The sequence below is a fragment of the Phacochoerus africanus genome, chromosome X (genome assembly GCF_016906955.1).
Source record: "Phacochoerus africanus isolate WHEZ1 chromosome X, ROS_Pafr_v1, whole genome shotgun sequence".
NCBI lineage: Eukaryota > Metazoa > Chordata > Mammalia > Artiodactyla > Suidae > Phacochoerus > Phacochoerus africanus.
This window is the reverse complement of record NC_062560.1, coordinates 68,719,195-68,733,074: the sequence shown is the minus strand read 5'-3', so window position 1 is coordinate 68,733,074 and position 13,880 is coordinate 68,719,195. Positions and strand designations below refer to the sequence as shown.

Sequence of the window (13,880 nt, the reverse complement as noted above, 5' to 3'; positions counted from 1 at the left end):
GGAAAAGGACCACTCACTCAAATCCAGCAAGCACAACGAGTACCATATAAAATAAACCCAAGGAGGAACACCCCGAGACACATACTAATCAAACTGACCAAAATTAAAGACAAAGAGAAAATCTTGAAAGCAGCTAGGGAAAAGAAACAAGTAACATACAAGGGAACCCCAATACAGTTATCAGTTATCAGCAGATTTTTCAGCAGAAACTCTTCAGGCAAGAAGGGAGTGTCATGATATACTTAACATAATGAAAGGAAAATACCTCCAACCAAGATTACTTTACCCAGCAAAGCTCTCATTCAGATTTGAAGGAGAAATCCAAAGCTTCACAGATAAGCAAAAGTTGAGAGAATTCAGCAACACTAAACCAGCCTTACAACAAACACTAAAGGAACTCCTCTAGGCAGGAAAGAAAAGACAGCAACAGGAAACAAAGATTCCACAAATGACAAGGCCCACCAGTAAAGGTATATATACAGTAAAGATAGGAAATCATCCATGCACAATTATACCACCAAAATCAGAAATCATGAGAAGAGGTGGGTACAAATGCAGGACACTGGAGATGAACTTGCAATTAAGAGAACAACAACTTAAAATAATCTCATATACATAGAGACTCTTATATCAAAACTTCAGAATAACTGCAAACCAAAAATCTACAGTTGATACACAAACAAGGAATCTCTGGAGAAGAAATATATCTCATAGTAAATAAGTGCATAATCCACCATGAAGGGGGTCATTTGACATCATTCTTGGAATGCTGAAGTCTCCTTAGAACTGATTTCCTATCAAAGAATTTATGATAATTGTAGTTAAATAATGCAACTGTACAATTAAATAATACAGTTCTACAATTGTATTATTAATAACCATTTCTCTCCATGGTACAATGTAAGGTCTTAATGTCTTGTTTATTACATCACCTAGAATGGTGTAATGCCTATACTGAAGAATCAATAAGATGCAACAAACTGTGAAGACATATTTATATAGTTATGCTGGTTTTTAACCAATTTATGCACTTTATATTTTACTTATTTTCAGAAGGTGTATTATTTTTGTTATTCTTACCAGCTATGTTATTCTTTTTATTATGCTATATAAAATATTTAATGATATATAAGGCTTCCTTCTTTATAAATTTTAGTTGCATAATATACACAATTTTATTATAATGCTAATATTTAAAGAAAAATTGAAATGCAATAGATAATAGTAAATAGTAAAGATGAGAGCCATACAAAATGGGATAAAGTATAGAACAAATTTCCTGTTTGTCTCAGCATATTTTCCATTCCACTTCTCCAGAGGCAGTCACTTAATCTGTTTCTTAAGATCCATGATATAATAATCTGTGTGAATGTGATTGTATTTAAATATATATTTTATTTTGTAAAAAAATAAAAAGTTCACACACAAAGGAAATGTATGTAATTTCAGAACAACCCCTTAACTTTGTAACCTCTCAAGAATGTTAATTACTCTTATATAGTTTTATAATGGTAAAAACTGTTATAAAATGTTGCCACCTCCCCCACATACATGGTTTTTATATACTTTCATATTCTTCTTCAAAATTACATTATTATTTAGCCTTTAGATCTCCTCAATATATTAGAGAATCAAATTTTCATGAGTGTGTTTGAGTGTGTTATAATCAATTGATAAGTTACATAATGTATCTTTGTATTCCTGATCATAGAAATATTTCTCCATTCATTCATTTAGGTCTTTCATAACTTTTGATGATTTTTTATAATTTTCTCCATAAAAGCCTTGTACATCTTCTTTGAATTATTGTACTAAGTATCATGTGTTTAGCTTCTGTGAATACATGTATTTATTTTTAGAAAGAAAAAACCAAAAAACAAAAAGATACATGCACCCATATGTTCATAGCAGCACTATTCCAAATAGCCAACATATGGAAACAACCTAAATGTTTATCGACAGATGAATGGATTAAGAAGATGTGGCACATATACACAATGGACTACTACTCAGCCATAAAAAGAATGAAATAATGTTATTTGCAGCAACATGGAGGCAACTAAATATTCTCATACTAAGTGAAGTCAGAAAGAGAAAGTCAGACACCACAGAATATCACCTATATGTGGAATCTAAAATGTGGCACAAATGAACTTATCTACTATAGAACAAAAATGGACTCACAGACATGGAGGACAGACTTGTGGTTGCCAAGGGGGAGGGGGGAGGGAATGGAAAGGACTGGGTGTTTGGGGTTAGTAGAGGAAACTATTATACGGAATGGATAAGCAATGAGGTCCTACTGTATAGCACAGGGAACTGTACCTAATTTCTTGTGACAGAAGATGATGGGAGATAATATGAGAATGAGAATGTGCATAAGTGTATGACTGGATCACTTTGCTGTACAAGAGAAATTGACAAAACACTGCAAATCAACTATACTTTATGTAGTTATGTATAAAAAAAGATTATATTTCAATAATAACTGAGAAAATGTAGCATATTTCAGATTTTTAAAAAAAAGTGAGGGAGTGGAAATAAAATTGATAAAACAGATAAGGTCTCTCTCTGCCCCTTCCCCCATATTAATCCAGCAGTAATGCAGATTAATTAATCTTGTAGTACTACAAATTAAAAACTCAAAGTCTTTAAGACTATCAGTCAATTAAATGACTTGACCAATTTCTGAAATTGAGACCTCTTCTGTTCCTTCATTTTTTAGAAATAAATTAAAAATGTTTTCCATTTTTTGGCTCCCCAAAAGTTTATAGAGTTCCCAGGCCAGGGATCATATCTGAGTCCTGAGCCTTAGCTGCAGCTTTAACCCACTGTGCCAGGCCAGGGATGGGACCTGCATCCTTGTACTACAGAGAGGCCAATGATCCCATTGTGCCACAGTGGGAACTCCTGTCCCTTCATTTTTAACTTTGGTCATTAGATGAACCTTCCCATAGTATATTTTAATAAGAAACCTTGGAAGATCACCTACTTTTAAAACTGTATAATTTTGATAAAACTTTGGGGAAGTATTTTTCCCATATATCCCATGGCATGATAGGTTGGAGGGATTGAAGGCATATTGTATTTCCATGTACATCCCAAGCAGGTCAGGGACAATTTGTGGAGGAAACTGTATTTTACTATGAAAAGACAATCATGCTGTGCTTTTGTAATAGTGGAATAATAAGCATGGTAGAACTTTTCCCATCAAAACAGCAATTTGAGGAATTCCCATCATGGTTCAGCAGTAACAAACTCAACTAGTATCCATGAGGACACAGGTTCAATCCCTGTCCTCACTTTGGGTTAAGGATCCAGCATTGCCGTGAGCTGTGGTGTAGGTCCAGGTTCAGCTTGTATCCTGCATTCCTTGGGCTGTGGTGTAGGTTGACAGCTACAGTTCCAATTTGACCCCTAGCCTGGGAACTTCCATATGCCCCAGGTGCAGCCCTAAAAAGACAACAACAACAGCAACAACAAAACACAAACAAACAAACAAAACCCAAGCAATTTGACTGAAGAAAATTAATTTGAAAGTAACCGAAAATTTCTGGAAGTTGTCTTAAGGGCATACCACTCTATTGGAAAAATAAATTTGACACCAGAAGAAACTTAATTCCACAGGAAGAAATAAAGAGAAACAAAATGGTAAACAAGGTTAATATGCATATAAAACCCCTCTATGTTTATAGTTTTCTCCCTTGGGGTAATAAAATTATTCCTTTGGATATCAGACACCCTCATTTGAAGGGTTTTTAGATCCTTTTTTCTCCAGAGGAATCCCTTTTATATTTCATATAGTGGTTAAACAAAACTTAAGCATAAGGCTATGAGGTATCATAAGAAAGGAAGTGAAGAGTTATTCCTCTAGTACAAGTGACAGAGGTGGGAAGAGAGAACTATTTAGTGGTTTGTCACCTTATGCTGAAGATTATCTTAACTTAAAAGGCTGCCTGGCTGAGTAACGAAAAAACAGATGCTCGCTCCCTGTACCCAGGCACTGCTTGTCTGACCACCATTAGGTTCCATAATTTGGATGCTTGAATGGGCCATTAGGAAATGCAGGTATTTCCCACACCACCTAGAAGAGCCAAATGGTACAAGGAATTCCATTCAATCCTGGGGTTTCTGCCTGTCAGGAAAAAACTAGAATATCACCTTACTGCTTCCCAAGCCCTATTCCCTTATAAACATAGATCAAAGAGAATATTTCAATCCTGCATAATTCCATAACCCTATCCCAAGATCATGGTTTAATTTCATACATTCAAGTAGATGGTTATATATTGTTTCCTAAATGATGACGATGATGAAGCTCTTTCTAAACCTTCTTGTTCCTTGATTCTGGAAAACAACAGAGCTTTTACAATGGGGAAATGTGCCACTGGCCTAGCTTAGTGTGCTGGCTAGGATTTAGAGGGAACAGAGCAGACCAGAACACCAGTGAAGGTGGTGACTTTTGGGAGTGGGTATCTCAGAAAGTGAGTACACACTCCCAACCTGAGAAAGTTGAGTCAAGAGCAACCTAAGAAACCAGGGGCTTTGTTGCTCATGGAATACCAAAAAGACCCAAACCACCTTCCCTCTGCTTTTTTTTCAGGCTTGTGTATTCACTGGGTTAATTATTGAAGCGTCCTGCCATCTCTTGGTGTTTAGTGTGTCTGTAGGACAGTGGGACATCTTCAGTTCTTAAAAAAGAGCCTCAGCATGGCCTTGAAGGCAAGTTCCTAATATTCAGAATTTCATTTACTTTTCTTATATCTATTAGACATATAGTTGGGTAGACTCAACAGACAAAAAAGATTTAAATTTGGGAAGATTCAATCTAACCATTTACTTTAAATATACATATATGTTAACTTTAAGGTATAGTCTTGTAGACATAAACATCTCAAAAATGTCATCTATTAATAAATGCTAGAGAGGGTGTGGAGAAAAAGGGGACCCTCCTACACCATTGGTGGGAATGTAAGTTGGTGCAACCACTATGGAGGACAGTATGGAGGTTCCTTGAAAAAACTATGTATAGAACTACCATGTGCAACAGTGTGCATATGTGGAATGACTGGCCAATGGGGACTTGCTGCATAGCACAGGGAAATCTACCCAATACTCTGTGATAATATATAAGGGAAAAGAATAGATGTGTATACATGTATAACTGAATCACTTTGTTGTATGGAAGAAATTATCACAGCATCATAAATCAACTCTACTTCAAGAAAACTTAAAAAAAATCTACCATATGATCCAGCAATCCCACACTTAGGCATATATCCAGAGAAAACCATATTTGAAAATATACATGCAGCCTGATGTTGATTGAAGCATTATTTACATGTCTTGAAGCCAAGACATGTAAGCAACCTAAATGTCCATCAACAGAGGAATGGATAAAGAAGATATGGTGCATATATACAGTGGAATTTTACTCAGCCATATAAAAGAATGAAATAATGCCATTTGCAGCAACATGGATGGACCTAGAAATTATCATACTAAGTGAGGTAAGTCAGACAGAAAAAGACAAAACTCATATATCACTTATATGTGGAATCTAATAAAAAAAAGACACAAAAGAACTTATTTACAAAAAAGAAACAAACCCACAGATTTCAATATCAAACTTATGGTTACCATAGGGGAAAGAGTGGAAGGGATGAATTAGGAGGAAGAGAATAACATATACACACTATTATAAAAAAGTATAAAATTAACAAGAACCTACTGTATAGCACAGGGAAATCTACTCAATAAGTTTGTAATAACCTATATGGGAAAAAATAACAGGTATATATTTTATAACTGATACACTTTGTTGTACACTTGAAACTAATACAATGTTGTACAGCAACTATATGCCAATGATTTTTTTAAATGTCTATTTTTAAAGAATGCCTATTTTTTCTTTTTATTTTACTTGATTTACAATGTTATATCAATTTCTGCTATAACTGTTTTAGTATATTTTATTTTATCTTATCTTATCTTATCTTATCTTATCTTATCTTATTTTATTTTATTTATTTAGGTTCTATTCTAGAGCTGCATCCATGCGGTATATGGAGGTTCCCAGGCTAGGGGTCTAATTGGAGTTGTATCTGCGAAGCTATGCCACAGCCACAGCAATTCAGGATCCAAGCCATGTCTGCGACCTATACCACAGCTCACAGCAATGCCAGATCCTTAACCCACTGAGCAAGGCCAGGGGTTGAACCTGCAACCTCATGGTCCCTAGTCAGATTCATTAACCACTGATCCATGACAGGAACTCCAAAGAACATCTATTTTTGACAGTTTTAAACTTATTTCATATTTAAATAAAGGTAAAAACACCCAGATAAAATATTGTAAGTATTATCATCTGTATTTAATAAAGTACAGGAGAAAATATTGATTAAAATTTTTTTAGCATTTTCCAGAATTTATTTCAAAATATTCTTGTCTACTTTAGAGCTCTCCATAGCATATTTTTGTACACAAGAGAATAGTTCTTTGACTCTGGTGTATATTGCAAAAGTCAGAGCCCATAGAAGAAATTTAGAAATTTCATTCAAATTGTTTTCTTTCTGTTATTTTCTTTTCTCCTTCTCCATTCTCTAAAAAATGTATTACTGACCTAAAATTATTATTACATTATTTATAAACTCCATGAACACATAAATTGTGTTTCTGAAAGTACTGAGTTTATTTTAAATCATTTCATTAAGTTTGAATCTCAGTAAACAAAGCCATGTCTTCATTACATGTTGATTTTGTCAAAAAGCACAAACTTGCATACATAAAATGATAAGATAAACTAATTTGAAGTAAAAAGTGTTTTACTAATAAAATAATGTTGAAATAAAGTATAATATATATGTTTTCTGGGTGATTTGGGCCATAATGTTTCTTGTCTTCTTAGAAATTTTCAGAATTAACACTTAAAAAATTGATCCTTTTATCTGATACTTATGCTACTCACTGGAATAGAGGCATAGAAAACATTCTCTCTACTTGGGTTAATGTTCTCATACAATATATGCCTAAGCTGAAACAAAAAGTTGAAATATCTGAGATAGTGGCTTTTGTGATCACAAATTGTTTTAAAAGGGAGAAAAGGAGTTACATCCTATTTTGCAATAGTTAATTAAAAATCTGAGCTCTTTGCAAAAAGATGCCATTTTAAACTTATTTGCCATCCCACTTCCATAACATACATTTACATATTTAACTGGGATAAGCAACTTAGTAACATGATTGCATCATAGCTGTGTAGCCAAAAGATGAATACATCTTTTTCTTTTCTTTTTTGGTGGGAGACCATCTATTCTGATCACTGAAATATGCAATGAAAGGCTACATTTAGAAGCCTAAAGAACCTGTGGTTTGGTACACAGAAGTTTCAACTACAAAAGAATGATGTTATAATTACCATAAGAAATTACAATGCCTCACGTATCATAAACATTATCTGCAACTACTTTTTAATCACAATAATTTCTTATCAAAAGGTACATATTTTTGTTCACTAAAATAAATGAAGCCATTTGGGAACAAAAGTCAGATTCTTTCTCACTCTCCTTTTAAAATTACTCAATGTAATTTTAAAGCTACAGGTATGCTACAGATATGCTTAAGCTGCAATAATAATAACAAAAAAGGTAACAGGTGTTTGCTTTTAAAATCAATGAAATACATAAAATGCCTTCACAGACAACAATATTATTCCATTACGTCTACTTAAAATTTTATATTCACCTCCCATTTTCCTCATCATAACTTTCACATTTTAATTATGTATTCATTTTGATTGTTTGCATGTGAAAATGACAACTAATCTACGATTTCAACATTAAGCCTACTTATTTTAAAGCCAAGCTAATTTTGTTATTTTATAAAAGCAATGGAGACTTTTTTTCAAGATGCTTAAGGTGGTAAGTATGTTTAAGATTCACACTTGCTTCTTTGCCTGAGCTTCTGCTTCCTGAAATGAAAAACAAACAAAACAGATTTAAATATCACAAAGCAGACATCCATGCGCATTTCAGTTAAACTATATTACCTCAAATTACGAAAAAAATATTCAAAATCAGAAAAATGACCTCTGGATAAAGCTGATAAAAAATTCTTAACAGAAAAACTATAAAACAGAAACTTCTGCCTAGATACAGATGTAATAGAGAATAGTCTAGTCATTACTAATTGTTTGAAATAATTCCATAAAAACCAGTGATTTACAATTATAGTTGACATTTTATTTAAAAGCAGCTGATTTCCTTTTTGTATAATTTTCACAGAAAATGAGTTTTCTAAAACATTGTTACCTATAGTTTACAGTCAGTCGTTTTAATTAAAGTTTAAGTTACTTAGAAAATGTGCTATTTGCTACAATGTTGTTTTTCAATTTCAGGGCAGTAGGCTTGAAGAGAAAAGGTTTTCTTTCCTTTCCTGTGGACAGAGAGTACCTCTAGCATAGGAACTCTGACCTATAGGTGTACTCTAGCATATAATAAAGCACTTGACACAAAATACACTTCAAGGAAAGTTTATGGAACAAAAACAGGTGGTAAGAGTGACTTCGTTGAAAGAAATGTCATATTTAAGTTGTAAAAATCATGTATTCTATGAAATGTCACTCTAAACATGTCACTAATAGAATAGTTGGACTCAGGGAGTTCCTGTCTTGACTCAGTGGTTAGTGAATCTGACTGGGAACCATGAGGTTGCGGGTTTGCTCAGTGGGTTGAGGATCCGGTGTTGCCATGAGCTGTGGTGTGGGTTGCAGACGCGGCTCAGACCCTGTGTTGCTGTGGCTGGGGCATAGGCCAGTGGCTACAACTCCAATTATACCCCTAGCCTGGGAACCTCCATATGCCATGGGAGTAGCCCTAGAAAAGGCAAAAAGACAAAAAAAAAAAAGTAAGAATACCTGGCCTCGGGAAGAGTGACAGCAGTTGACTATACCAAAATGAGCCTCTAGTGCTAATCCAAAGAGAAGGGGGAAAAAAAAGATGCCATTTTTTACCAAAAAAAGTTTGAAATGACAGAAAAAAGGAAACCAACAGACAAGGTAATTCATTCTTAACATATCCTTCAGAGAAGAGTTGCAATATATTACTGACTTACCTAAAAAGCTTAGTCATCTCAATAGATGCATAAAAAGCATTTGACAAAGTCCAACATCCATTCATGATAAAAATTCTTACTAAAGCGGGTATACAGGGAACATACCTTAACATAATAAAAGCCATTTATGACAAACCCACAGCAAATATAATATTCTTGAGAAAAGACGAAAGCCTTCCCACTAAAATCTGGAACAAGACAAAGATGCCCACTCTCACCACTGTTATTCAACATAGAACTGGAAGTCCTAGCCACAGCAATCAGACAAACAAAAGAAATAAAAGGTATCCAAATTGGAAGAGAAGAGATAAAATCATCACTGTATGCAGATTACATGATTCTATATATAGAAAACCCTGGGGACTAAACCCAAAAACTACCTGAACTGATCAACAAATTCAGCAAAGTAGCAGGATACAAGATTGACATTCAGAAATCAGTTGCAATTCTGTATATTAACAATGAAATATCAGAAAAGGAATACAAAAATGCAATACCTTTTAAAATTGCACCCCAAAAATATCAAATACCTGGGAATACACCTGACCAAGGAGGTGAAAGACTTATATGCCGAGAACTATAAAACATTAATCAAGGAAATTAAAGAGGATGCAAAGAAATGGAAAGATAGTCCATGCTCCTGGGTTGGAAAAATTAATATTATAAAAATGGCCATACAACTCAAAGCAATCTACAGATTCAATGTAATCCCTATCAAATTACCCATGACATTTTTCACAGAACTAGAACAAACAATCCAAAAATGTATGTAGAACCACAAGAGTCCCAGAATTGCTAGAGCAATCCTGAGGAAGAAAAACCAAACAAGAGGCATAACTCTCCCAGACTTCAAGCAAAATTATAAAACCACAGTAATCAAGACAGTGTAGAACCAGTACCAAAACAGACATACAGACCAATGGAAGAGAATAGAGAACCCAGAAATAAACCCAGACAGCCACAGTCAACTAATCTTTGACAGAGGAGGCAAGAATATAAAATGGGTAAAAGACAGTCTTTTCAGCAAATGGTGCTGGGAAAACTGGACAGCCACATGTAAATCAATGAAACAGGAACACACCCTCACACCATGCACTAAACTCAAAATTGCTTAAATACTTAAATATAAGACAAGACCCAATCAAACTCCTATAAGAGAACATAGGCAAAACATTCTCTGACATCAACCTTACAAACGTTTTCTAAGGTCAGTCTCCAAAAGCAACAGAAATAAAAGCAAAAATAAACCAATGGGACCTAATCAAACTGACAAGCTTTTGCACAGCAAAGGAAACCATAAAAAAACAAAAAGGCAACCTATGGAATGGGAGAAACAGTTTCAAATGATGCAACTCACAACGGCTTAATCTCTAAAATATACAAACCACTTATAACTCTACAGCAAAAAAGCCAACAAGCCAATTGAAAAATGGGCAAAAGACCTGAATAGACATTTCTCCAAAGAAGATATACAGAAGGCCAACAAGCACATGGAAAACTGCTCAACATCCCTGATTATTAGAGAAATGCAAATCAAAACTACCACAAGATACCACCTCATGCCAGTCAGAATGGCCATCATTAATAAGTCCACAAATAACAACTCCTGGAGAGGGTGTGGAGAAAAGGAAACCCTCTTGCACTGCTGGTGGGAATGTAAACTGGTACAACCACTATGAAAAACAGTATGGAGGTACATCAGAAAACTACCTCCATATGACCCAGCAATCCCACTCTTGGGCATATATATGGACAAAACTTTCCTTGAAAAAGACACATGCACCTGAATGTCATTGCTGCACTGTTCACAATAGCCATGACAAAGAAGCAACCTAAATATCCATCAACAGACGACTGGATTAAGAAGATTTGGTATATACACACAATGGAATACTACTCAGCCATAAGGAAGAACAAAATAATGCCATTTGCAGCACATGGATGAAACTAGAGACTCTCATACTGAGTGAAGTCAGAAAGAGAAAGACAAATACCATATGTTTTCACTTATATCTTGAATCTAATATATGGCACAAATGAAACTTTCCACAGAAAAGAAAATCATGGATGTGGAGAACATATGTGTGGTTGCCAAGAGGGAGGGGAAGGGATTGGGATGGACTGGGAATTTGGGGTTAATAGATGCAATCTATTTCCTTTGGAAAGGATAAGTAATGGGATCCTGCTGTATAGCACTGGGAACTACGTACAGTCACTTATGTTGGAGCATGATAATGTGAGAAAAAAAAGAATGTATACATGTATGTGTGACTAGGTCACCTTGATGTACAGTAGAAAATTGACAGAACACTGTAAACCAGCTATAACTGAAAAAATTAAAAATCATTTAAAAAATGCTTAGTCAAAAAAAGGCCCAAGGTTCTGCTGAAATTTCTAACGCAGTGTTTGCCTGTCATCATGAATATATCTTAGACCCACATTATGCATTTTGTTTCATTTTGTAGAAGAAGCTTCCAAATATTTCCTCACAGAACACAGTGAATTTTGTGCTAAAACCCCTTCAATTGCCTAGCATATATAGTTGGAGAAACAGTGGTAGAAAAATGTGAATATGTCCTACCAAGAAGTCTTTCTTCTTATCAGATCCTAATGCCTCTGAGTAATTAGCATTTTGGAGACAGCCTAGTTCCCTGAAGTCACATCACATGAATCTTTGTTGTAATTTATCATAAATTCCTTAATTTTCAGTTATTCTTATTAATGGAAGAAGTTACTAGCACAAAAATCCAAAGCAAAAGGCAATTCAAATTCTTTGTGATTTGTCTTTAGACAAATCTTATCTACTTCTCTAATAAGTTTAATTCATTGAACACGTAAATTAAGCCAAAAGTCTTATTATTACCTAAAGGTAAGTATCCAGTATTTATAGAATCATGAATTATTTAATTAACCAGAGAGCTTTAGAAATAGGAATATGAAGTGTTCTCCCCCTCTACTCCCAGTATAAACATCACTTATAAATGCATTGGTTTTGAGTAAAAGCAATTCTTTACCTCATTATAAAATATCTTTTCACAAACTATCATTTTTAATGAGAGCTTGAGTTCATCTTGTGGATAAACTATTTTTGTTAACCCTTTTTTAGACATTTAACTTGTTTCCATTTTTTTTATTATAAATAACATTTTTATTTATGTTTTTATCAAGATTTTTCTGTGTATAGAATTATTTCATTAGGTTTTAATACCCAGTGAAATTGCTGGATGAAGGATTATAAATATTTTCAGTCCTTGATACACATTTGCCATTCTGGTTTTCAAATAGTAGTACCAATTTATACTATCACCAGTAATATATGAGAGCATATGTTTCAGTGCATCCTTCCCAGCATGAAGCATTATCACTTTATCTTCATTAATTTCACAGATGAATATCATATCTCATTTTATCACATTTCTTTTTTTATGAATACACTTTTACAACATGAGTTACTTTGTTACATTTCTTATTTTGTATACTTTCTGTTCAGCCAGTTCTTTCAGGAAGCCTTATTGTCTTGCTAAATTAAAGGGGTAAAACTCTCAAAGCTGAGCTGAAAAATAGAAAAATAATCCTTCTTAAGCCAAATTTATCACTTTTAATCTTGAAAAAACCTATTAAATACTAACATTCAAAATCTCTCTATTACCAACCCACCCTTCAACTCCATTGTCAATTCACGCCTCTTCTAGCATCCCAATCTATTGGCTCCCTCTAGTTCAATCCTTGATAACATCTGCTGTTCTTTTACTCTATTCCTACTTCTAGGGTCAAACAAGTATTAAAAAAAACAATACTATAAACAAGTTGACTGGCTCCACTATAGCCTCATCAACTCTACCTTCAACTGGGCCTTTCATCTTGCTCTGCCATCATTCCATTCATAATCTTAGCCTACTCTTTAGCTTATTTTCAGCAAGAGAATCCTTTCAATTCACCTCAAATTTCCCATCACTCTTAGCAGATATTCTTTATTCCTACCTCATACTAAGTTTTTGAAATGTGAACTTCCCTAACATCCTCAGACATTACAATTTTGATTTTCAGCCCTCTTTCCTCATTCTTTTCAATCTCAGAAGAAAATTGTATGCCCTCTCTTTCCAAGACTAACTCTTCCTTTGGATCATTCCTTTTTCTGTTTCCTCCATGACTTTTGCTTCATTTCCCAATCACCCAGGTTAGAAGCCTCAGATATAGCTTCAGTCCTTCCCAGTTCTTTACATACATAAGCATTTCATAAATTGCCAAATCCTAAAAAAAAAGTGATTTTTCTGTGTGTCCTAAATCTATCTTATCCTTTCTATGACTGCTATCCCACCTTAGGCCTTCTCCAATGTTTTCCTGGATTCCTAAGGTACCCTCTAATGGGTCAGCCCACCTTTAATACCTAATTTTTCCCAATGTTTCACAATCCACACAGATACCAAATTTTATTTCTTAAGACAAAGATTAAATCACATCTTAAAATACACAGATAATCACATCATTGTCTCCCCTCATCCCCTACCATGGTTTTTAGATGCCTAGAGGATAATGCCAAAAGTGTCCAGCACATAATTCATAATCTGGCTCTAACCTACCTAGCCAATCTAACCTCCTAATGCATCCTCCTTTATTTAATGTGCCCTATACTGGATTCATGCTACACTATACTCTGCTCTCTGAACATACCATCAGGTGCAGCTACATCCCAACGCAGTGGTTCCTGTTGCTGCCTCTGTGAAGGATGCCCAGTGTTACTTCAGTGTTTTGGAATCCCTAACAGTTCA

At 34.5% G+C, this 13,880-nt stretch overlaps 1 protein-coding gene across 1 annotated transcript in view; it reads right to left on the bottom strand.

The window, feature by feature from the left end:
- Positions 1 to 6,667: 6,667 nt before the first annotated feature.
- The window catches only part of SH3BGRL (SH3 domain binding glutamate rich protein like), a 94,326-nt gene continuing 87,113 nt past the window's right edge, over positions 6,668 to 13,880 (bottom strand). Inside the window, exon 4 of the mRNA XM_047765305.1 lies at positions 6,668 to 7,969. Within this exon, the coding sequence (XP_047621261.1) occupies positions 7,937 to 7,969 (33 nt within the window). The 3' untranslated portion in view covers positions 6,668 to 7,936. The remainder of the gene's footprint in view (positions 7,970 to 13,880) is intronic.